The sequence below is a fragment of the Melanerpes formicivorus genome, unplaced genomic scaffold (genome assembly GCF_026170545.1).
Source record: "Melanerpes formicivorus ecotype bairdi unplaced genomic scaffold, bMelFor1.0.p_v2 SCAF_32, whole genome shotgun sequence".
Taxonomy (NCBI): domain Eukaryota; kingdom Metazoa; phylum Chordata; class Aves; order Piciformes; family Picidae; genus Melanerpes; species Melanerpes formicivorus.
In genome coordinates this window covers 6,199,537-6,225,766 of record NW_027142384.1, presented here as the reverse complement: position 1 = coordinate 6,225,766, position 26,230 = coordinate 6,199,537, and the positions used below count along the sequence as shown (strand labels likewise).

Genomic DNA, 26,230 nt, shown 5'->3' with positions numbered 1-26,230 from the left:
CAAGGAGGAAGTGCTCTGCGCACGCGCCGCCGCCTCTCCCTCCCCCGCCTTCCCCCGGCGGCACCGCCACCTCCCCCGGCCTCGCGCGCCAGCAGCCCCCGTCTGCCCCACGGGGGGCGCCTCGCGCGGGGGCTGGGGCGCGTGGGGGGCGCGGGGGCGGCGCGGTGGGTGGGTGGGTGGGTGGGTAGGTAGGTAGGTGGTAGGTGGGAAGGAGGAAGGGAGGAAGAAAGGAAGAAAGAAAGGATCGGAGGGTGCGCCTCCCTGTGTGCTTTTCTCCGTTTTTTTCATCGTGAAAAAGCTTTTAGGTGGAGGCACACACAAGGTCAGGGGGTACCGGGCTTCGGCTCTGTCCCCAGACAGGAGATGGGGTTCGTCGTGCCAGCACCCGCATAGCAGCGGGGCTCTGTCTGCCCTAGGGCAGCGGATCAGCCCCCGGCACCGCAGCACCCCACTCCAGACGTGGGTAAGCCCCAAGGCCAAGGTACCGGGCTGCTGCAGGTTTGTGGGTTTTTTTCTTCCTTTCAATCTATCGCAGCCGGTCTAAGCTCCCTTGCTTCAAGCCCTTGTGCTGCCGGCTTTCTGTGATGTAAAGCGTGAGGATTTCTTCAGCCACTGCTGATAAAGTTCCTGCCTTAAGCAACCTGACTGAAGGGTTTTACCTTCTATACGTTTTGGAAATTTTAAAGAAATGCTGCTATACCTCAGTGACGCTCTTGAAGTTGCTGTTACTGATCTGTATTACTAATTCTCAGCCTTTTCAAAGAGAGTGGGAGCGTGATAGATGACTATTGACCCGGCTGGATGGCATAGCTCAGCGATGAGCCTGCAGAGAGGACAGCAGCAGCCCCAGCACTGGCCTGAAACCTTCATCGCATCCCTGGTACCCGCCCTGTGTGATTTTTACCATTCCAGCTTTCTCTCACAAATAATGGTTCTGAATAAGTTAAAATGTCCTTTATCCATTATTGCATCATGTAACTCTGGAAACTGACACACAGCACTAATTGGGTGGCTTTTCTCTTTTTTTTTAAGCATAGATTTTGGGGCCCATATGTCCATTTCTAAAGAAGGCTGGGTCTCAAGAGGCTCAAGTAATTATGGTCATCTGCTGTTTCAGTCTGGTTTATTTAGTCTTATGTGTTTTCCTTCTCTTTGTATTTGGGATTCTCTCCACAGAAGCTGGGACATTCCAGACTGGTAAAAATTCTCAAATATGAGAAATATTATATGGATATATCCACTTCAAAGGATTTAATGTTCTGTGTGTAAAGACCTGATTCTATTACGATGTGCTTAGGCTTTCGTATGGGTTTGTAGGAAATTCTAATAAAATGCCTGTACAAGTCAAAAATAGTTGAAAATATCAACAAAAGGCTGCAGTGTCTGAGTAAGCATAAACAGGAGACACCCAATTTGTATATACCCATAAAAAATTATTTGTATGCTGTTGTGCCAGCAAAAACATGACCGATATTCCTGAGAAATGGTCCTGCCTGAACGTGTTTCTTTGATTTCATTGCCTTAGCAGAAGCCCTCTATATAGCCATGTGATCGCTGCTGCTGCTGCTGCTTCACGTGATCCAGCTTTCTGGCACAAAGGCTTTGAGCTCTTACAGATGATTGTTAAACGTCATGAGACTCAGAAAGGTAGAGTAGGCAAGAGGAGGAGGAGGAAGCCAAGAAAAGAACTGTGTGGGAGTTGCAGTGAAAAGTGGATTTGGACGAAAAAGTTGAAGCACCGAAGAAGCAACTGGAGGGGTGGGAAGACAATCAGATGAGGATCGTGTTCGTTAACAGCAGTGGAGGAGGAAGAGAGATAAAAATGGCTGGTGGTATCCAAAACAGTATGGAAAAGAGAGTGAAGTGCTGTCTGAGGATTGAGACCAGGGAAGAATTGTTCATAGTGCCAAAAAGAGCTGTGTCACTGTGCCTAACCTGCATGAAAACTGCACGGGGGAGCAGCTGGGATGCTGCCTTAGGGCCAAAGAGGGTCTCTCTGGCCATTCCCAGTAATTTCCTGCAGAGTGTCAATCATGGGCTGTCACACAGCCATTCCTGAGCCAGACCTGTGGTCAGTGACTCAGCTACAGTGCTCACGTTAGGAGGAGTCCTGATTCCTCTCTAACAGATTTCAAGTGAGGATAAATCCATCTCACTTATGGGAAAACTGGTTTAATTAATTGAGTGCTCTCACTGCTGAATTATTTCTCGTCAGACTGAGGTTATTGAACTTGAGGGACAGTCTTTGGATTGTAAAATAACTTCATCTGCTATCCTAAACAAAGCCTACCCGGAAGAGTCTGGACAAAAGCTGGGCATATTGATACAGGCAGAATTTCTTTAATACTATTTGGAAAAAAATTAAACTGCAAAATTGAAGAGGACATTCAAAAGAAATGGAGGATTCAAGCCAGGGAAATTGGAGCAATGTAGAGTGACAGAAATGAAGGCATAGTGGAGAGTCACAGTAGGTGAACTTGCGTTTTCTCATCAGGAAAAATCTTAAATAAAAAATGAATACAGAAGAAAATGGAGAAATAAAAAGAATGGCATAAGGCCTAAAGATGAAGATCAATAGCTACAGATCATAGCTGCCTGTTAGTCTGGGGTTTTTTGTTTTGTTTTGTTTATGCAATTCTTAAATTTTTTACTTTATTAAAGCGAATATGGTGCTCAGGTTTGCTGCTCTATAGCAGCATTTCCTCTTCCCCTATACAAATGCTAGTAGAGAAAATAGCCCTATGGGCATGACCTCTTTAAGCCTGGATTATCTTCACAAACTCATGGGCAGCAAGAATAGTTAATTAATGTAACATTAATAAAAAAACAGATTATACAATTTGTCTATAAAAATTTACTGGCATGTAAACTAGTCAAATTATGTAACTGCTTCAGATAGCTGTTAGTGGATTTCATATTTAACCATGTTTTCTGTTTTGAATTGCAATCGGTATCTGATATTCACTTCTAAATTTATAATATGCCCCTCTCTATAAATTGTCACTAACTGAAAGCACTGTTTTGCTTCACAAATGTCAAAGAATAATCAGCAGAGTGTGAAAGTTATATTTCATGGCGTCTGCTCTAACGCTATCTTAGTCTGTGCTAGATTCTGGGGGAGGCTGTGCCGCAGCATTTTTCTCATGTAAGACTTGCCAACAGAAGTTAAGCTTATCTCACTCCTCTTTAGTATTCTGATGTGAAATGTATCTCTGTGTCCATCCTGGGACAAGCAAGCTACAAGCAGCCCAGGAAAGCACACGCCTAGCTGAGGCTACATTGCAGTCATGGGAGTTATATTGTATCGCTATTCCACCCAGTGATTCAATCTACAGATCCATTTGATTGCCCAGGCTTTTTTACTGTGATTGCCAACAGGAGAGTTAATTACGGCAAACTCATAATATTTCTGCAATATTGGTGGTAGTCACTGTGCTTAGGGAGAGGCTAAAGAACATGGCAATGACAGTACAAACTACTAACAGGTGTTTTGCAATAAGCTGAATATTAACTATGGTATTTTTCATTTTATGGTACTCTAGTCATATTTAGATTGAGATCCTGAGTTCATTCACTAGAGTCAGCTAGTCATCAGGTGATGATGACTGTTGTCATCACTGTGAACTTTCAAACATAGATATGTGCTAGAGGTGAAGAGCTATGTTGCACTTGCATAGCCCTTAATGTCATCAATACAATTTTTAAGCCATGCAGCAGTGAGGTAGAGAACAGCAAGGTTATCCTTCCACTATAGATAAGGAAACAGATAGAGGAGGCCACGACCCTGCTGACCAAAAGCAGGGCTGTATTTTTGGCGGTCTAGCTTTAGTCATGCAAAGTTGGCTCTTCAGGGTATCAGTGTCTCAGCTGCACTGAAGCCATTAGTGGACCTCCTGCAGGATATGATGAGGCTACCCACAGAAAACAGCCCCGGGACAGCCCCTGAGGCCTTGGTTGCCTGCTGCCATAGATAGCAAGTTCACAAATACAAACTCAGGTGTAGTGACTACTTGTTTTTTGGAAAGCAGCTTGAGCCAGGTCCCTGGCTACGCACCAAGTATGCTGTCAAGCGTGCTCAGAAAGCTGCCTCCAGGGCCATTTGCAACCTGTCATTGTGGCAGTAAAGTGAGTTGTTAGCTGAAGAAAGAATTCACTGTGCACATGGCTCCTGTGCAGATGACTCCTTTTGATTAGTACAGACATAGTCATGCCATGATCTCACATGACAAATTTGTTTGAATGAGATTACACTGCTTTGCAAATAAGACTTTACACCTACACTTAATTCTTTATTTTAAGGTTTTCATCTTGGCTATTACTGCTCAAAAAAAAAGTGTAGATCAGGAGTTAGTGTTTAATTAAAACATTAAATCATTGAAACACACATACTATTGTTAGTAGACATATAGTTGTTCTTTTTATGCTCCTTAGAATCTTCACAAACATGGGGAATATCACCCGCTCAGCAGCAAATAGTGAGAACTAGTGGCGTGCTACAACTCATCAGGAAAACATCCTGAGGCTATGCTGCTCTAGTATACTGCTATTCTGAATATATTTGTGGTTTGGGGTTACATTCATCCATTTCAGCTAAACACAGCAGTCAGCATTACTTCCCATCCTCCTTCCTATCCCAACTCAAGTGTGTGGGGTCACTGTATGGGATAAAGCAGCCATTGCATTTCATCCCTGATAAAGTTGGTTTGAGATTCCTGGAGAAAGCATGCATGTGGTAGACTGCAGTTGCTACTTTTTTACACTTCCATTTTCAGGTAACTGCTCATAAAAAGAATGCAAAATGATTGTTTATGGCCATAAATACTGAAGATCAACTCTCCTCACTTGAGTTGAATGTTGATCTTCAAGGATATGAGGAGCTACAAATCAACAAGAATCTCATCAGGGTGTTTTGATCTTGGTTTTGGAGTATTTCATGTGCTAAAACTTGGTAAACTTTTTTTGTTGATGAAACCCCCCTAGTTTTTGTTTTGAAAAACAAAACCACCCCATTTATGTGAGGGCACTCTGCACTTTAGCAGGAAATGTTTATTCAGGAGGATTTTCACCTCCAGGATCAGTGCCCTCTTCAGAGGACAGCCCCATTGGCTGACTAAGCCTTGTATGAAATGTAACAACTACATATTTTAACCTGCAGCATGTTTACACTTCTAATACCACATAAGCACATGATGTACTCATAGGAAAAGGCAAAGTCTATTTTAAACATTGAAGCCTACATCACACATTGTGACTAGTGCTAATTTGCTTGAAGGGAACTTATATGATAAACTACAAAGTGTTTTTGCTTGCAGAAGGTGGCTGTTGGATTCGACATTTGCAAACAAATCTTTGAAGTGATGGTGTTATAGGGACAGAATATTCAGGTAACTTTGCAGTCACAGGAAAATGTTATCTAAATCATATTGCTGTACACAGAGAATACCAAAATTCAGATCTAAAAAACATGCTAATTACGGTTCTGTATTTTTAAGCAATAGGGTTTACCAACATAACTTATGGACTACACGAGCTGCTTGAACAATTACTGTTGTCACTGTGACTGTTTTGAATACAAGAATCAGCTGATTTCAATTTTGATATTGGCATCTCCAAGTATTTTTCTTCATTTGATATTTAACATTAGATAAGAAAACATGAGCAACTGTCTCAGAAATGACAGTATTAGCTTAAAAGCCTTTTAGCACTACAAATAGTGGTTTAAACAAAAGGTCCTTTTTGCATTCTTTCAATATTAATATGACAGCAAAAGAGAACCCATTGTGTTCGCATTAGAAATGACATTTTGGTAACATTAAAGTCTTGCATTTTTAACACTATATATACCAAATGAAAATGATTAAATCAAAACATACCACTGAATGATACATTTTGCATCTTATTTATCTGAATGTCCTGTGATGGAGCATGACTGAATGGTAGGTAAGCTCAAATAGCCATCTCAAAGGACAGCTGAAAACAACAACACTGAAAATGAAGCTCAGCATTGAGTTACACAAGATTAAGCTGACTAATCTGCTGATTCAGTTTTGCCTTTGTTTTCTGTTTTTGTCATGCAAGATCAAGAGTCATGCAGACAAATACATAATGGCATTCCAGGCTGACAGTAACAACAAGCAATGAGCTAGTCCCCTGCAACTTCTGCATCTTCCAAAGAGAAAAACAGCAAAATGCTCACCAGCAGCAAGGGGCAGCATGCTGAGGACTGGGAACAAATGCTCTTTTTGTTGGTGGTGCAGGTGTACCGAGTTTGGTGTTTTTACTGGGGGGGTTGTGGGGGGTGTGTGGTTTGTTAGAGATCCTCACTTGAGAAACCTTACTGCAGTCCATAGGGAAGCCTATGTTTGTCAGGAGAGACACAATTGAACTATAGCCCTTAATACATCTACAGGATGTAAAACCCCAGCAGTATATTCTTCTATTGGGATCATGCTTTGAATAGTCCAAAGATATCAAACTTATGAATGCTGATGGATAAGAAAACCGCCAGTGGAGCCCCTGGCAAATTCAACCCTTGCCCATGGTGCAAATGAGAGCCTGCTTATGGCAACAGTCACACAAGGACTGATGACCCCACAGGAACAGCTCTCTCAGCAGGACCCACCAATACTGTGTCAGTGAGGTTGAAGACCAGCATGGGAGAAATCTGTGCATGATTAGCCTTGCATTCCTGACCCAGAGCAAATCCTTGGATTTTTATTGAGAAGGGCACAATGGAACATTAGCATGAGAGCCAGCCATGCCAGTGGGATTACAAACACAAAACAAAGCAAATATATCATGAAGGGATACTCTGTGATTGAAACAAGTGAAAGAAAAGTCTTTCCAAAACAGGAACCATAGTGGATGAATACCTTTTGTTTGATTGTTTGTTTTGTTTTTAATATATATATGAGAAATATCAATGACTGAAATCAGAGGGTAAAGCTGCAGAAATGAACATGTTGCAGGGCAGCTGGCATAGCAGGCTCTCCAAAATAAAAGAGAATGAAATAAAGCTTCAACCTGCACTGCAAACATTTAAATATTTTATCTTCCCCTCTGGAAATTATATGGCTATGTCATTATCTAGGCACATCTCTGGTTCTACCTAAGCTGTGAAATCCATGCTGATGGCAGCATGCATCTTGCCTGCAGTGAAACTGGATGCTCAGGCCAAAATCAACCTGGGAAGTAGTTTGAGAATGAAATAAAGGCTCTGTAGACCCAGGATCATGTCCTTGAGCTGCCACTCACAGCTGTGACATGGCATTTGATCTCTATGTGCATCATTTCTCTGTCTGTGGAATGCAGACAATTGCATTTATTTTTCTAGGTGAAAGCACACTGGGCTTTTCCAGATGAGTAGTGCTGTATCAGGACTCGGTATTTTTATTATTGATTTTATTCTAAGAGTTTCCAAAAAATAGCTGAAGGATGAGAAGGGCTCTCAGGCCAAGCAATTTCATCAGCATTTTATCAGATAGACAAAAAGGACCGTCAGGTAAATGAGGTTTCTTTTACTAGTTGTTCATAGTAAGAAAATATAAAGGAGGGAGACTGACTTTTGTGAGGGTTTTTTCCTTCCTAGCATTGATGCAATATTTGGTGAAAGAAGAGGGACTGAGACCTCATCTCAGGTACAGATACACAGAAGTCATTTGTGGCTTTACACAATTACCCTAGCTTTTCTAAGATAACTATTTGCAGACATGCACGTGTATGGGCCCACTGAGTCGAAGTTCAAAAGCTGGCCTATAGTGTTGACTGAGCATACTTCATTTCTTAAATAGCATCTCATTAGAGAAATGCTAGAAGTAAATCTGCAGATGTTGGATGTCATAAAAAAGGCTGAGCTTACTGGCATCGCTGAACTTACATCACTGAACTTACTGGCACATCTGCATTTCCCTTATACAAGCCTCTGTTTTCAAGGATGCATCACTTGACCAGATTCTAGACTGAAACTTATCATAGAAAATTTTCAGTTCAGGAGTGATGTCATTGGGGTTTTGGTGGGGGTTTTTGTTTGGTTTTGTTCATCTTCTTGTTTGGTTTATCTTTTTCCCTTGGTTTTGTCATTTGGTTTCGTTGTTTGCTTTTTTGGTTTTGTTTTGTTTTTGTTTTGTTTTTGGTTTTGGTTTTTATTAAAGAGATCAATGTGTTTAACAATATGTAAGACCTGAAATAATTTGAGATATATCTGATTTAACGCTCAAAGGCTTGTCATCAAGCAAAAATTAGACCTAGCCTCTGTTGGGTCAGTGCTCACATGGTACTAAATTAAACAGAGAATTTCCAAATTTCAGTCTAGAAGTCCATCACAGCAGCTCCCTCTCTGTGCTTACTCATTTTCTTCTACTTTTAACCACTAAAATGAACCACTTGCTGTTTCCTGTTAACTGCCTTTCAGCTGACTACAGAGGAGGGTTATCATCTGCTCATCTGTCCTGTCTGTAATGATTTTTTAATGCATTGATGATTCCAGCAAATGTAAAAATTCTCCAGTTCTTAGAACTTTTGTGAGAAAATAAAAATGAGCAGAGGAAAGAGATGTTTATTGTCCCTATGGGTAGAAATGGCTAACCCTAATCTTGTTCTTTATCAGGAGATAAAAGAAAGATCCTGTTAAGTGTCTCAATCATGAGAAAACTTTCACTGATGTTTTGCACCTCCTCAGGAGCTGCAGTCAAGACACAAAACCACAGGAAATCAGGTTTCATTAATTTTAGCAGTCTTACCACAACTAGTTGGTGGTTGTGTTCTATTTTAGTCCTCCAGGAAAATCCAGTAGGACAGAAACATTTAAATGCTGTTTCAAAATAAAATAACAACGTCCAGCTTAATAGCTTCATACTTTTCAAAAGCTGATTGTTTGACTTTTGAACTCTTGCTTATTCAAGGCATCATGGACTTAAAAAGGAAAAATATGTTTAGCCATGTGACAAAGCAAATGCACCAAAAGAAGATTTATTGGGTTTTCAGATCAGCAGCAGTGATTCACCCCTCTTGGCTGGGCTGCACTGCAATATGGTCAACTGTTTCCCCCAGGGGAGAAGAACAGATGAAAGTCCCACACTGCTGTGATGGCCACGCAGAGAGCAGTAACCTGGGCCAGGATAGTTCCAGCCAGTGTACCAGGTGAAAAGAAAACTTCAGCCTTAACTGTTAGTGGTGTTGTGGTAGAGATTTCAACTTAGGCAATCCAAATGTAGCTTTTAGTGGTTCAATGAAACACAGTAAAATCTTTAAAACAAGAGCACTCACCATCCAGAGACTGAGTAAACAAAAGCATATTTAGACAACTGTGCGCTATTCAGCACTTTACATCACCAGAAGAGACTCCCTCCCCTTTCAAGCCCCCACACAAATATTGCCATAGATTTTTTCAGGCTGATCTCAGAGACTTCTTGTTTTTAAAGTTAAAACAATGTCAGTTACCAGGTACAGATGTGTTGAGCCTTGTTGCAGGAAGTATCCTTTTTGTAGCCTGTCCCCCTATCCAGATTTGAAATTTATGAATACAAAGCAAAATACACAATAATGTTAGTATTTGTTCCACTGCTTCCTCAGGCTGTCAAATGTTTTGTGAGAATTTACAGATTTATTGGAGTTTTGATCCTTCAAGAAGGGTAAGTGTTGGAAGGGACCTCCAGAGATCTTTGAGCCCAACACCCCTATCAAAGCAGCACACCTACGGCAGGACACACAGGAACCCATCCAGACAGGTCTTTAAAGTCTCTAGAGAAGGAGACTCCACAACCTCTCTGGGCAACATGTTTCAGTGCTCTGTCACCCTTACAGTACAGAAATTCTTCCTCATGTTGAGGTGGAACTTCCTGTGTTCCTGTTTGTGTCAATAGGTTAGACTTTTTTTGAAAAACACCCCCTGTAATAACATCCAGAGTGGCATTAAGAAGAGAAAAAAACTTGCAGGATTTGTAATTGACAAAGACATTTTCTTTTGCGGTTATTTTTCATAGATTCTCAACTGCTTTTTACACTTTAGATCAGTTATTTATGTCTGTCCTCTTTCTTACCGATTCCATAGTGAATCTCTTGAAGAAAAACTTGAAAGCCTGGAAGCTGAAGATCTCATGTCTCATCTGTCACAACCAGAAACCTACCTAGATGAGGAAAAAAGATTGACTGAGTAAAACTGACCAAGGCTATAGGACTGACAAAATCACTTACTAAAATGGTCCATTTGGAACAATGACTGTTACTGTTCAGTGATGGCAATTTATCATACCTCATTTGATTACTGCTTTTGATACTCTAAATTTAATTGTGGTAAACAGATCCATTAGAAACCTCCTGAAAATGACACCTTGTTAAAAATTGCTACAGAAGAGCTTAACGTAGCTGACTCTGAAAACTCCCAGACTAACTCAATGTGGCAACTACTCACTCAGCTGCACTGAGTGCAGAGCTGGTAACATCAGCTGCCCAAGTTGTCTGACACTTGAGAAGACCCTGTTTTCAGACATAACTTCAATCTAACCATTCAAGCTGAAAATTTCCATGTCAGGTGTATGCATCAGACTGATCTTCTTTTGGAAGACAGAGATATGATTTGAAAGATAAAAAGCCTGGGAGCAAGAAGTGGCCTGATAAGGAGGAATTCTGAATGTAGGAGAGGGGAGGGGTCTGTGGGGAGACGGTCATACCAGGACATAGGGAAGTGATTTCACACTTTTACATCAGACTTCTCCACCATTATATTGCAAGCTATTTCCAGTTTAAGACTTGTGACACTGTGAGGAAAGAAAGGTGACTGAGACACTGAGGAGCCTCTGGAGGAGGTGGGTTGGTTAAGTCCAAAGGGATGCTGTGGAAAAAAGATTAACCAGGTCTTGGGGCCAAATATAGGTGCTGGTATGGAGAAGATTACCCAGAAGCTGTTGCCTATTCAGACGAGGTGACAAAGCAAGGAGGATGGGACAAGCCATGTGAGATAGAGAGCTGTGGATCTGGTAAACTGGCAGAACAGGAGACATAACAAGGACCAATAAAGATGAGATTGAACAGAGAAGCCAAGGCAGAAGGACAAGAAGAGGGAGGTCCCCTCCAGATCACACACTTTGCTTAGCCAGTGTGCCCATTTCCATTTGAGCACACCACTTGATTCCATAAGGAAAAGAATATCTTCTCTCTAATTTTTTTTTTAACCTTCTAAGAGAAGTTGTGTTGCTTCTGCTGACCCATTTCCCCAGAGACTGCTACAATTTGTTTATGGGTTTTGTCCTGTTTGTTTTATGTTTCCAAATATGTCATGTGATTCTGAAGGTTCACGAACCCCTAATATTAAAAATAACATAAAATAATCCTTGTCTCCAAGACACACGGAATTAAATTAAAAATTGCAACATAGAAGTTTTTTTGGATGGGATGTTGCAGTATCTTTTTTTTCCTGTCAGTTTCTGAGCCTTTAGGGTACTTTCAAGTGATGTTATCAGGAGCTGGTTTGTCCTTAGGAGGGTTAGGCATCTCTTCAACCATTACATTGCAGATTTTTACATAGCGTCTGGAAAGGATCTGAGGTTCTACCAGGTGTACCACCAGCTTGACACCATGGGAGAAGAAATGGTTACAGGCTCTGTCCATAAGGAAAAGGTGTATCCTTTGATGCGAAGGCAAGACTGGAAAATAACTATGTGCCTTAAACTAATAATATTATGCTTGAATATTACATTACATGCAGTAATAAGGTGTTAGAAGAAAGTCTGGGTGCTACACTGGTTTTTGTGGACTGGGAAAGGCTTCCACTAGCAGACAACCAAGTACCACTGTCTTACAAAAAAACCATAGCCACTGGCAACTCAGGGTCTAATTTAAACCATGATGAGCTATCTGCTTGTTGTTTAACTTTTCAGCACATCTGTTGAATGATATTTTCCATCTCCTTAAGCAAATCGCTCAGCTCCATTTTTTTAGATTTATGTTACTCAAATGAAAGCAAGAAGGAAAAAAAAATGTAATGGCTCATTGCTTTCTAAATAAAATGCTGACCTAAGATCACAAGTAACTATGATTCATATTAAATTCTATTTTGAATTGGTGGTATTTTATTTTTCTTAAGTCCAAAAAGTCACAGAATTTCCTTACATCTGCTATAATAAGCTGCTGAATATTACTCATTTGCTATAGGGAGTGTTACCAGCATTTGTGGTTAGTTCTCAGTGGTTCAGAATGACCCTTTATAAGTTTCCAATTTGTTTCTAGGCCTCTCAATGCTACAGCAACCAGCAAACAAAAAGGAATAAGAAAGAAATTGCAGAAACACAGAATGATAAGGGCTGGAAGAGACCCCTGGAAATCATCTAGTCCCACCCTCCTGCCAGAGCAAGTTCACCTACAGCAGGTTGCACAGGACAGTGTCCAGGTGGGTTTTGAATGACTCCAGAAGTGGAGACTCCAGAAGTGGAGACTCCACCATCTTTCTGGATATGCTAAACAATACCAAGAAGGAAACATACATAGTTCTCTTAGAGAAGAAATGTGGTCCAGTGATGAATATGCTCATGTGGGTTCAGAATCCTGAGTTAGTGACCTTGGAAAACAGTTATTAGAGCATCATTCAGATGGCAGATTACTCAGGCATTATGCCCCTGTGAATGTTTGTCTGTTTGTTTTTTCTGGCTTAAGAGTCTTTTGAGACTAAATACAGTTTTATTAAACTCTTTAACCAAAGACAGTAGACTTCGGTCTGTGTCATGATTCTCACTCCTTCAGCCCCATCCAAAACCAAAAAAAAAGCAGTGCTTCCCAACCGTCCTTGGCAATGTGAAGGTAGCACTAACAGATTTATTTGAAGTCCTTACATATCACAGTGTGTGGGTAGTATATAAGAAATATAAACCCCCATAACTGATAGAGAACAATGAAAACCTGGGGAAATATGATTGCCTTTTACCTAGGGACACTTGCACCTGAAAAGAGAAACACTAGATGAGGCTTAAGTAAGAAAGAGGCCTAACTCAGAACAGGGTGATGTTACCAGCAGCTGGGTGACAATTCAATACAATATAATAATACAATAGCAGATTCTATTAGTCTTCAGATGAGGAAAACATTTGTTCTTGTGCCTGATTATAAATATGTGCAATCATATTGAATTAATTGGTACAGTCTAAGTGCTTGACTAATCCTAGCTCTTAACTAATAAGTATAATGATTTGAATCCCTATATTTTTAAGCTTTCAGAACTGCTTAAATAGCGTGGAAAGCAAATGGATTCTCAGGAATGGAATATAAAAAGGAGTCAAGAAGTAAATCTTATCTAGGGATTTTGCAGAGGAGAGGAAAAGATCAGGAAGTACTTTTACATTCCTTAATTACCTGCATTTGATATGGTTTAAAGTTGGTCTGATTTCATGCATTAAGTCATATGATGGCCTATTTTAGCCTGCTTTTTATTTTGGAGGATTTATTTTAATGTTTGATGGGTTGGTTTTTTTTTCCTTTTTGTTACCACAATAGAATATACAATCTGAACAGCAATAATATAAATATATATTTTCCATGTCTAATGAAATATTTTAACACAAATATTAACAAGCCAGTTTTCATGTATGCCTTAACTGGAGTTAGCCTAACTGGAAAGACACAGACAATCAAAAGTTAATATTGTTTCTACAGTCACTGATGCAACAATAATAGTAGTTGTGCACCACCATGCTGAAAATCAACTCCCTTTATGTCCAAACAATAGTGTGAATCACAGAATTCTGACCTTGATATACAAATGTGAACATGGAATAATTGTAGCTCTTGTGTTTTCTGTATAAACAACTATTTCAGCTGGAAATTCTGTATGGTGCAGCTTCATTCTGCAATTCACAGCTAATGACAGAGCAGAAAGCTTTTATATTCCACAAAGCTTTAAAATAAAGCAGGTAGGAAAAAAATATCTTATTTTCTGTAAATGAGAAAATTGATTCTGCGAACTACAGGGAATCAAATCAATGCTCTGTCTATAGTCTGATGAAGGGCATCTCTTACTAATTTAAAGATTGTCTTCAAAATAACATTTTGAAAAGGCTATTGAAGCTAATTTCATGGGTAAAATATAAGATTAAATTACTCAGCCCAGGTGAGAATTTCCATGTTCTTGAACAACTAGGAGACTAAAGAAAATATCTTTCATTTGTGCCAAAATCTACTTGTTCTGTTAATGTTTATGTTGGTATCATCCAAACAGGATGTGACAAACATATGTTCTTGGGCTTCACCCTAACACTATGTGACCGTTTGAGGCTGTGTCTTTAAGAAAGAGACAGTGTTGAGACACTCTGGCTGAATGTTTTGGAATATTAACGAAAACAATCAGATGTTCTAAACTAATTTCATTGGTAGATTGGTAGAATGTAACTTTAAGTTTTGAGTTCAGTTGGAACTTTCCTCAGTTCACTCCTTTCCTTCTCCCTTTCCAGCTCATCTGCTTCTGGGCTCCATGCCAGAGTGACCCTGAACAGATAAGGCCTACTAACACTCTGCTTTATTAATCTCCTGCCTTTTTCTCTCTTTCTAACCCTCTTTGGGGAAAAAGGGGAGAGAAGGGGGTACAGGGTAGGAACCCTCCTCAGAAGTGGGGAATTTCGTTCCTGTATTATTGTTTTTTTTTTCACTTTGCTGTATATTTCTGTATATATGTTGTAAATACTGTAAATTGTGTACAGATCCTGCATTCTCCAAATTGCTTGTAAAATATAGCATTTTTCCTTTTGCTTCTCTGGCTGGCTAGCTGTGCTTTTTTTTCTTCCTCTTTGTGGGGGAGTGAAGGCTAGGCCCTTCTCTCCAAACCACCATACACTATTAAGATATGGTCTAACAAATTTCAGTGAAGCAAATCTGAGGATATTTGTCTCTGGACAAGTCACATGAGACTTGATTTTAGTATGTCTTAAGCATTAGAAGCTCTGTCCTGACCTGTATGTGTTCTCAGTGCTTCCATAAATACACCATCAAAATACTATCTTAAAGGCATGAGCTGAATTCTTAAAGAAGTAATAATAAAGAAGTCATCACCAAATGGTAATAACCCAGCACAGAGCCCAGGAGTGACCCTGAGGAGCTGACTGACAACCTCTTAATGATGAGTCCTTAGTTATAGTGGTTTATGAGAAATGTCAGTTACTCTAATTAATCTACTAAATAATTACAGCAATGGCTTTAGATAGCTATAATTTCTTAATCAAAATTTTGTTCGGTGCCAGAAGTTCTAGTAAAGTTTATAACCATTAGATCAATAGATCAATAGTATAGATATTATTATTATTATTATTATTATTATTATTATTATTATTATTATTATTATTGTTGTTGTTGTTATTATTATTATTATTATTATTATTATTATTATTATTTTGTTTTGTTTCTCAGGAAAATTTAAAACCTAAAAAAATATCAAGATAACTTTCTTGAAGTGAAATATATTTTCATTAATTTCATCCTGATTGGTATGAATTGCATTATTTTTCTCTGATTCTTTTGGAATACTGCCTTAAATTAGCTACTCCAGTGTTTTACACTGGATTGATGTCAGGCTGAGAGGGTTATTAATCCTCAGGTTGTTCCACTAAACTTTTAAATATATTGTCTTTCTTCATCTCCTCTTGAAATAGCCAAGTGTTTGAATATGTATGGAAATGAGCTTTAAAGTTTTGATAGTTTCTTGGACAGTACTCTTAGGAATAACAACTGATTAAGACAGAATCTAGTTTTAGGAGATGGCTTTACTGTTAGAATGGAAAGGAGTTCTGATGTGGTCATCATACGATTATGAAAGAGTCATACAGGCTATGTAATCTAGCTTAGAAATTCACATTGCATGAGAGGGTCCAGAGGAGGGGGCTGGAGCACCTCTGCTACAAGGAAAGGCTGAGGGACCTGAGGTTTTTCAACCTGGAGAAGAGGAGCTTCCAGAGATACCTAATAGTGGCCTTCCAGTACCTGAAAGGGGCCCACAAGAAGTGTGGAGAGAGATGTTTACAAGGGCCTGTAGTGATAGGACAAGGGGCAATGGCTTCAAACTAGAGAAGAGCAGATTTATGTTAGAAGTTAAGAGCAGGTTTCTTTACCATGAGTGTAGTGGAACAGCAGAACAGGTTGCCTAGGGAGGGGTTTGGGGCCCTGTCCCTGGAGATATTCAAAGTAAGGCTTGACAGGGCTCTGGGCTCTGATCTAGTTGAGGATGTCCCTGCTGACTGCAGAGGGGGTTGGACTGGATGACCTTCAGTGGCCCCTTCCAACCCAGATCATTCTATGACTCTATGAAATCTTATGGTTTTGAAACAGGTGAGAAAGCATTGAGACTGAGCATCTCCATGCCCTGATGGTAGTCAAAAATACTGAATAACTCACACATCACACTCTAAATCTCTCCTATTATTTAATAAATCACTTCACAAACAAATGAATGTTACTACTATTTTAATTAAACTGGCTAATGAGTTGCTAATAGCTTAGCAACTGGCAGTAAGGTGACTATTTTAGATGCAGTCAAAAGTGGTTGGCTCGTGTTATAGAAAGTAGAGATGTGCATGGTGGGAATCTTGAGGTTTCTTGTGCCCTTCTGCAGCTGTGGAGCTGAGCTGCTTGCTCAGTGAATACTTGCCAAGTGCTAGTGTTAAAAAAAAAGGGAGAAAAAAAACCCCACAACTATTTCAAGGAGCAATTATCTAAATGAGCTGGAGAAACCTGGGATGACTAAACCCCCAATCTCTGGAGAATTTATTCTGAACACTTTGATGAATTTTAAAATGGTATTGCATTTTGGATTTTAATACTGTAGCCTTGCTCTTCTTCTTGCTCTAGGCAACTGTTCTTGATTCTGTTTTTACAAAAGTCTAAGGAGACTGAGTTAATAAAAGCAAAGTCACTAAACTCAGTGCCAGAAAGCTTCCAGGTGCCTGAGAAGGCAAGAAGGCAGGTATGTCCATTACCTTCAGCATTGTGCCAAAGGTGGGCCTTTTAATAGGTATTTTTCACTTTCACTACTGCAAATAAAATAATTACAAAGGGAATTTGGGTATCTCTAGCAGTCAGTGCCAATTTATGCAACTTTAGTTTCCTTCCTCTGATATATTCTTGAACTGAATCTGGATCTTCACAAAACAGGAGGCACCAACACCAACGGGAAATACCACTCCCTGTCACTGATTTACAGTTTTAAACCAGTTTCTTCAGTGAACAATGATAGAAGCGCACACATTTTGCTGATTGAGGTTGGCGTCACAAGCAAATCTGGCACTGAAACACCAAGCAAAGTGCAGGTTTTGGGTGCCTTAGTCCCTGAAGACAATTCAAAAGCCTGAGTCATATGCCCATATGTCTCTTTAGCCAACATCTGGATGGCTGGACACTTAAACGTGGGTTCACAGAAGAAGGCACAATAATAAAAAGGCATCTAAACCACATAACAAGGAATATGAGAGGTGCAACTGGGCTTTGATAAAAGCCTTCAAGAAATCAGGGATATCTATCTCTGCAGCAGATTCATTGTCATAAATCTGCCCCTGGAGGTGGGACCTACACTCAGCCTGTCATGTCTAGTAAAAATACAATAACTTTTTGAGCAGTTAGTGGCATTGTGTGTTGTAGAGGCTCCATGTTCAGTTTCCTCCTCTGTCTGAGTGAGATAAAGATTTCCATCCAACACCTGTCCTCTCCTGCAGGCTCTTAAAACCACTTTGCAAGGCTAGAAAGTGTTAGTAGTTGGACGATAATTTATTTAGATCTTCCCTTGTGAAAACCAAAACTAAAACCATACAGCACTGTGAATCTAACGCAGATTTTTTTCCAGGGAACACATGATCCAATTTAATTCAGTATATCCCATTCCAGTAATTAATCTCCAGCCAAATTTTGGGGTTTATTTTATTGTACATTATGATTTAATGCATAGCTATCTGTTCATTATTACTTAGAGAAGCAGTTGCTCAGATCCTCTTTCTCTTGATCTTCTGATCATGAAAATACTGTGCAGATGTGAACAGAAATCAGACTATAGTCCTCTGAGAGAAGTCTTCCCCAATTAAAAATAGTGTCTGTGAGGGAAATTATGATCTTGCAAATAGCTTCTGCTTCTATGAAAGACTGCATTAACAGCACAAATGAGGCCAGGCTTCCTTACATCAGGTCTACTGTTTGCTGCAAAACCTGCATTAACTGGATACAATTAATATTGCACACACATCCTGGGAGTGCTTAAAAATGTTGTAATCCCACATACATATCCTTTAGTACATAAAAGAACCTGATCTGCCCAGCTTTCCTTTTGGGGAAATAGATATCTTGCTTGTTTTTGTCGTGCACAGGAAAGGACAAAGCAGAAACGTATTTTCTCATGATAACTATTGTTGAAACCAGAGGGTGTTGCCGGTGCTCATGCAGATGCTGCATGGTGACTGTGGTCCTTCTTCCTCACTTGCGTTGCATCTGTGGGTAACAGAGCCAAGCCCATTGCATTTTGTGTCTGGAGTAGGAGCTGGATGATACTGTTCAGTTCTGGTGTTTGTGACCACCACTCATCTCCTGCTGAATTGGTGAACTAACATAGGTTGCAGATGACTGGAAGTGCTAAGGAGTAAAAGCACTACCCTGTTCTTTCTGAGGATCTGAGATTCTTTCCCATCTAAGTTCACATTCTGGAGGGAACCTGGTGTCTTTCTCCAAGACAAAAATTGACATGTCTTCAACAGTCTAGCCCAGTTGATGATTTCTATTTAGAAATGGTCTTGAATTATAAAAACAGATGTTCCACAGCTCAGGACTGAGATACATTATTTTGCACTGGCAAGCTCAAGAGGAAGTACTGAACTCTTGCCTACAGAATCTCTAATAAGAGAACTGAAATAACTGCACTTTCAAAAGGACATTGCAATAATTTATCCAGGACTTTGGTTGAGTGAAGGCTCTAAACTTTAGGCAGAGAGCTTTTGAAAATTACTGATTTAAGCTTTTTTTTTCTACAATGGCCATCTTTAGCAAACTGAGTCCTCCCCTGGTACTGTTTGTCTAAGCAAAAAGTTGCCACTGTACTAGTAGCCAGCACTAGTACGCAAGCAACAGTGTTGTCAGGATATTATTATCCCCAGGAAATGTGTTTTGCATTAGCATGATGGTTAAATGGCCTGTGATATTGTAAGAATATATTTCTCCCAAGGAGAGAGAATTTAACAGGTGCCTTTCACCTTACTATTATTGCTCCTATAGCTGTGCTGGCACACAGGGGTTCATGTGAACACCAAGAGGTCTTGGAGGCACTAAAGCCCCACACGGAGAGCCTGAATGACAAATGCCAATGGAAGCTTTTCCTGCAGGTTGTGGTGAGCACAGTGCTGCACTCCTGTCGAAGTTCTCTTTCTGTCTCATGGTAATTGTGACTTTTCCTTTGGGGAGGATGTAGTCAGAGGTTGTAAACTGCTTTTATTCTTCTAGCCATATGCCTGGGTTACAAAATATGGAGGAGCTCTAGAGACTTCCATCTGTGTTGGTTGAAGAGGGTTCATAGTCTTGGGGGGACACATATGCAGAGTGCAATTAACTTAGCCTCATTCAGGCTAAAAATATTGCAGACTTCTCAGTAACATGTTATTTAAACCCCATTTAAATTATCTATATTTCCATGATCTAAGTTATTTTTTTTTTTGTCCCAGAGTTTAGATTGTGACATAAGTAAGATTCCCTTAAATGAGAAGGTCTCCTTCACCATCCAGTGTCATGAAAAAGTGCTGCCTAAGTCAACTTGTTTTCCTTAGGTTCATGCTCAGCTCAGTAGTTGGAGTCATGTTCCCTCTTGTGCCTGTTCTGTCTTAAGGTGCAACTCTATTCTAGGAGCTTATTTGTAAGTCTTACTCTCTTGTTCAAGTTGTAGTAATCAGAGGACTTTACTTAGGGAACTTCCAATATGACTACAGGCCATGGGCTGATTGGAGATCTCAGCCTTGAGAAGGAGCTGCTTGGAACCATCTGACTGTGAAATTAAGCAATCTTAAAATGGGCATAACTGGTCTTAGAAACCACCCTTGGGACAAGAATGTTTCTGAATGAAGAACCTTACAGCAAGACTGTTCTTTGCACTTGAAAACAATGGAAGGGACAAAGCATAGGAGTTTACAATAGACCACATGCATACTTGTATATACCAGCCTATGGGGAGGACTGTGTAATTCCTGTTTGGAGTTTCCTAGGAACTCTGGGAATAAATCTCAACAGTTAAGTGATATCTCTAATTCAGACCAGGTGTCAAGTAGGCTGTCACACAGCTCCAGTATAGAGGAACAAAATGTGACTTACAATCATCTTTCAGTCCTTTTTACTGCTACTGCTGATGCCCTTTAAGTCTAACATTCTCATTAGTAAGGAAATTTGTTACATCTGAGCCCAGTCCCATTTATCTGTCCAGGTAGTGAGAACAAGTACCCATTGTAGATCATCTTGGGTCAGAAATAGATTTTTAACCCCATCCTGGTCAACATGTGAATGTGATAGCTCTTTATCAAACATAACTTCATAAACATAAAAGATAAAAATTATAACATTTAAATGACCTATGAGATCTGGGATTCTGGCTAAGATCTATTTTACTGTGCCTTAAATCTGCAGTTAGATTGCGACATTAATTTAGGACAAGTGTAACATAAAGACTACACCCTGCTGGTTGATAATAATTTAAATGCAGAATTATGGTACCCGTAGTTTTAATAAAATATCTTCAGAAATTATTCTACCAAGGTAGAGATACTCTTTGGTCATGAATATAGATAACTACTGAATTGGAATTTATGATCCTGGCAAGCTTTGCTAAGTATTCAGCTACTAATTATGAACAGGAATAAAAGGACACCTGCTGAAATTATTAAAGGATATGCAACTATAACCTGCCTCTGATCAGATGGATGATGCCAGTATCCTACATCAGCAGAAAATGCAGTCTGAAACATGTTATGAGATATATACCATTAGGTAAATTATTACATCAATATGCATATTCAACTAGGAGACTACTGAACCTTCAGGTGAGATCCTGGAAAGCTGGGGCCATAGTCTTGGAAAATGTCACTCTATATCCTCCCTGTTCAACTCCTGCATCCTACATGTCAGCCATTACTGAAGAGAAGATGCTGATGTGTTTGCTTAGGTGGTTTTATGTTCTTATAGAGAACCATAGTGTTATGCTAAGGGCTTGGTGTTAGGCTGAACATCATAGACTTGTCCCAGTGCCTGAAACATCCTGCTGCCTCTCTGGTTTGCAGTTCTAGCCAGAATAAAATTGCTTTCAATGCATCTGGCCAGCTGCCATGCAGCTGTGCCAGCCTTGGCAGGAGATGTCTCCCTTTTCTTGTCCCAGCAGTTTTGAGGAGCAGGTCAACCAAGTGTCCTGCATTTTGCACTTACACACTTCCTTCTGGCTACTCCAGAGATGATCAGAAAGAAAAAAGGTGTCAGCCACACTCCTGCTGCTGATCTGGGTAGTGCCATGCAGTGACTTGACTGTGGTCACATCGTAATCCAGTCTTAGAAGGCAACAGTGCCAGGGCTATTGTTCGGTCACTAACTAGAAACTGATTTCTTTTCTTCCCAGAATGGAGAGTAGATATGAAGAATTGCATGTGACTGCAGATCCTCCCAGGACCCTGAAGCACAGCTCAGTTTCTAGCTGCAATCCTATCCCATCCCCATGCCACAAGGCCACAGCTTCAGCTGCTGTAACTGGGACAGAAGACATAGAAAAGCCTTATTTGCCCTTTCTCCAAAGCAGGCTGAATTTTCATCTCCAAGGCTGCCCTCCAAAAATAATTTGCTTTCCTAGATCAGGGGCCATTCTGGTGATTGTACAAATTTGGCATTTTCACCTGCTGAATTACAAATGAGGCCTGCAGCTGGCTGAAGAGGATTAATTGCACTGTTTTATTTGCACAATGAATACTTAGGAGCATATCTGTAGCCAAGAAGAAGCTCTTCTAATCACAAACTGAGGATACACTGGAAATGGATGGACATTAATAGCACATGAGTTCTGGGAGCCACAAACCACTTGCTGAACGTCTCAAAGGCATCTCCTCCCATGAGGAAATATTGTAATCTTCAATTTTACTGGTTTCTTTAAGCCCCAAACTCTTTAAAACTAAATGCTAGAGTAAACCCATGGCTCTGTGATAATCAGTGTGTCACCATGCAGGCACTATGATCTTCACCCTCAGAAGCACAACTGCTCATGTCTTTGCACACGTCTTCCCTCCAGCCTTTCCTCCTTGCTCAACAGCTTGGGGTTTGAGAGATGGAAGAGCTCAAATGGGGCATTTTGCCACCCTGACCAGGGTTACTCTTTGCTACCCTGCCAGGAGCCTGGCTCTCCAGCCCCTGACCATCTGCCTTTCACTGCTTTCCCTGAGGTTCACTAATGGTCTCAGGCATGCTCAGCTTCACATCAAGCCCTCTCCAATTTGTTTGTTATTTTTCTTCTGGATTTATTTATGAAAACAACACACTGAAATGCCCTCTCTCTGTTTTGTTTCCTGCCAGGTATTTCACACTGACACACCAAACAAAGACAAACCAGGAGGTGAGAAACATCTGGCCATGGCTGCAGAGCACCTGCAAGAAGAGAAGCTCCTAGTGATATATTAATTTTTTCTGCCTCTTCATGAGGCCTTGCAGCAGTTTCCTACTGCAGCCCCGGGGGTGATCAGCAGCCCCCAGCCAGGGCTCTGCTCTCTCAAATGCAATTACAGTCTGCAAACATTTAAAGGCAGTTTCTTTTGAGTTAGCCGCATGCTTCAAATTGTTATGTGGTTAACCACTGAGAACAAACCCCCACACAAATACCTAGGGATCAACTTGCTCAAGCCAGGGTGGTAGCAGAGGGGGTGGAAGGGGAGGGGGGTGGCTTCCTCATTTTGCTTTTGATGAGGAGAAAATAGAGTTTTCTGTCGACCTTTCCAAACTGCTAGTAGCCACTGTGTTGCAGTGGGCCCTTGTTGTTGCCGTTTGCACATTTGTTCACATTTACTGCTGATGAAAGGAGCTTTGTTCAACAGCCATGGCCATGTATACCACTGGCCAAATCCTCTGCTGGTGTAAATCAACTCATCTGGTGAATGACAACTGAAAATGCAGCCTCCTCTCTGTGTCTGCTGAGCAAATGCCAAGCTGGGAGAAGACTTCTGCGCTTTGACATTGCCCTATCCCATGTCCCTTAACTCTTATAAAAGCTGAATACTTTTCTGCTGACTCACAGAGGCAGATGGATTTTGTTAACTCCAGCTGAGATATAGGAGGATACTTGAAAAACATTGTTGCCTTTCTTGGGGCTGAACCCAACTTGGTGCTTAGGGGGGACCAAGCAAGGGGCTTCACATCATGCCTTGTTCAGCATAGATGGAACTTGGGTACCACATGGGAGGAGAATGATATGTGGTCCAGGCTGATCCCTGCTGCTAAGCAGTGTGAAATAATGAACCATACTGTCATTCCCTCTGCCACTTCATGCTCCCTCTCTGAAGCACTGTGGCTCCCCAAAGCCAAAAAGAGACTTAGAGCAAACAATAACAAAAACCTAAGCACCTCAAAACAAGAACAGAGTGTAACCAAACTCAGTAATTCCATTGCCTTTACTTTGATCTCCTTAAATTACAGAGTGTTTTAGTAAGGTATATTATCTTCCCTTTTCTTTCATTTCCCCTGTACTTTTGAGGACTAAAAAGCCACTGAGGAGTAAATTGTCCTACAAACCAAATCCTACATGGGAACAATTTCTAAATATGACTAGCATGACTGTTCATCCATAACCCTTGGACCCAAGTGGAAATACAGATAAGTAGTTTGCCATGTGCCAACTTTAAAATCCACCTTGTTTATTTTAATTTGTAAAATGGCAGATTAAAGACTCTACAAGGTGGCTAGAAGAGTCTAGGAGGAGAAGCTACGATCCAAACAGGATCCTCTTTGCTTAGGTATAAACCAAAATTGCACTCATCTTTTTGTGGAAAACTGCAAAAAGGAGACACTAAAGACTTTGGATATGGGGAATGGTTTCAGTGAAAGCTCCTCTGGTCCCTTTCTCATCTGAGCAGAGAAACATCACTGTGTGTATGAAGTTAGCTCTGACGGTCTCTGTGCCTGTCAAAACTGTTTACCTACAATCAACAGCGACAGCAATAAAGGCAGGAGGACTGGCAGTCATGATGGTGAATGAGTTGGACACATGAACTGAGAATGCATGAGTTGGACCTCCTCACTGATGCAGAAAGGGAAAACGAGATAGGGAAAGAACATGAAATCATGAAGTGTCTAATCTTAGAGTTTCATGGTGCAGTTAGTTACCAAAAAAGTGACCTTTTTCAGGATTTCTTTGTGGGCAACTGAGTAGATAGGTCTTAGTGGCCAGTGAGTTATCGTGCTACTGAGGAGTGAATGCTAGCAGAAATAGCTGCTGAGGGATATTAGCACATTAATATTATTGGCTATAGGTAGCCGAGTTGGGGATACTGGACTTGGATAATTCAAAACTACTGTGGTAATCACTTATTAAAGAACCATTTAGTGCTTGGTATAGTTGCACACAGACATATGAAAAATCCTCATAGTCTAAAGCAAACAGAATAATAATCCCATGTGAGGGCTATCAGGACAGGGGAAAAATAAAAGAAAAGTAAAAAAAAAAAAGAGGGGGGAGGAGGGGAGGGAAGAGAATTCAGGTTTATAAAAAGAAACACGTACACAATGAGCTGAAAGGTTGTGCTTCTGCACTTCCTGGTCTGGGTGTGAGCAGAAGAGGAAATACCAAAATACCACCAGAAAAACTATTCCCACAGCATTTCCAACCTGACTGAAACCAGAAAGTCCTGATAGTCCTGTAAAAAAACAGAGGACCCCCCCACAAATGACCCAGTCCCAAGCATCTTGCTCATAGGAAAGCCAATAAAATTTCCAAAGCTAGAAGATTTGGGTAGACCTAGACTAGTCTTTGTGTTTTCCTGGAGTCCTCATTTGTACTCTGCATTTTCTGTGGTTCACTGATCATTGGTGACATTTTGACTCCTCTGCCAGCTTTCAGAAGAGCATATTTTCACTATTGCCAGTTTAATCACATCCATGACCACCACACTACATGTTAACTGCAAGGCAGGGTGCACAGTCTGGTCTAACTCAGGTGAGTTGTTCCATGTACTCCCTTTCATTTTTGGGTGGTCAATCTCCTACCATGAGAGCACAAACCTACACAGACAGCAAGAATTGGCATTTCAATGCATAAATTCCATCACTTCCGGTATAGCCCCACAGTAATAATTAAAACTGAATCCCTGGATGCTTGAAGGCAGAAAAGTGTGGTCTGGTTGGTCCCACATAAGCCTTTCACTGATACCAAAGAAAGAGAGTTGTACAGAAAGCCAGCACACCAAGCAACTAGTTCAAAACTTCAGCTTTGGAGGCTCTGCAAAGAATTTGGAGAATGGCTCTCTCCCTTTATTGTGTAAAAAAGAGAAAAGAAGTATTCTGTTCCACTAAACACCAAGAATTTACGTGTTAAAGTCTCTTGACTGATGTGCAGTGTGATAGACTAGAATTCAGGACACATTGAATAGTCTAAGGAAAATCAGGGCTAAAGTAAAGCTACTGTAGAAACCTGGTTTTCCTGTAAATGTTTCCCAGCTTCTAAACAATTTCTGAATCAAGCTTTTTCCCCCCTAAAATGAGAGAATTTAGGAGCAGCTCAGGAACTCTCAGCACAACCACAGCCTCCAGCTATGGGACAGAAGAAAAGTTGCCACTGTGATGATGCTTTATCTTCTGCATCTTACTCCTACAACACTTAAATCAGTGCCAGCAGAGAAATCTGCTTCAGAGGTCTGAAAATAAGACTTGGTCTTTTCAAATGCTCAGTCACCTACTTTGAAACTGGTTAACTCATTGCACTTGTGACTGCAGTTTAACTAAAAACACCTAAAGCCAATAATGCTGTCATGAACACTCACATCCAAAAATGAAGCTAAAACCTTAGCTAAGCCTCGTGCCTGAATGCAGCTTTCCAGTTCATTCAGAGCAGCACAGCACTCAGCATTTTTCCTCCAACAACAGAAAGCCCCTTTCTGGCCTCCTGGAACATTGCTGCATGAAATACATTTTCACTCCTACTGCAAACTTATTTAAGAGACAATAGGAGAAATAGTTGGCTCATGGATTCTTCTTAAAACTTAAATCTAGATCAACAATAAAACATCAAAGG

At 40.5% G+C, this 26,230-nt stretch overlaps 1 protein-coding gene and 1 long non-coding RNA gene across 4 annotated transcripts in view; one reads left to right on the top strand and one right to left on the bottom strand.

Moving 5' to 3' along the window:
* The window catches only part of ASAP1 (ArfGAP with SH3 domain, ankyrin repeat and PH domain 1), a 130,402-nt gene that overhangs the window by 103,438 nt on the left and 734 nt on the right, over positions 1 to 26,230 (bottom strand). For all 3 annotated transcript variants that reach the window (XM_068155535.1, XM_068155532.1, XM_068155534.1), the window contains exon 2: positions 10,038 to 10,124. In XM_068155535.1, coding sequence (XP_068011636.1) covers positions 10,038 to 10,096 — 59 coding nt within the window. In that variant the 5' untranslated portion in view covers positions 10,097 to 10,124. The remainder of the gene's footprint in view (positions 1 to 10,037; positions 10,125 to 26,230) is intronic.
* Positions 186 to 25,805, top strand: LOC137449737 (uncharacterized). Its single transcript, XR_010989473.1, has 3 exons — positions 186 to 498; positions 12,223 to 12,382; positions 22,528 to 25,805. It is a non-coding gene; the product is annotated as an uncharacterized lncRNA (long non-coding RNA).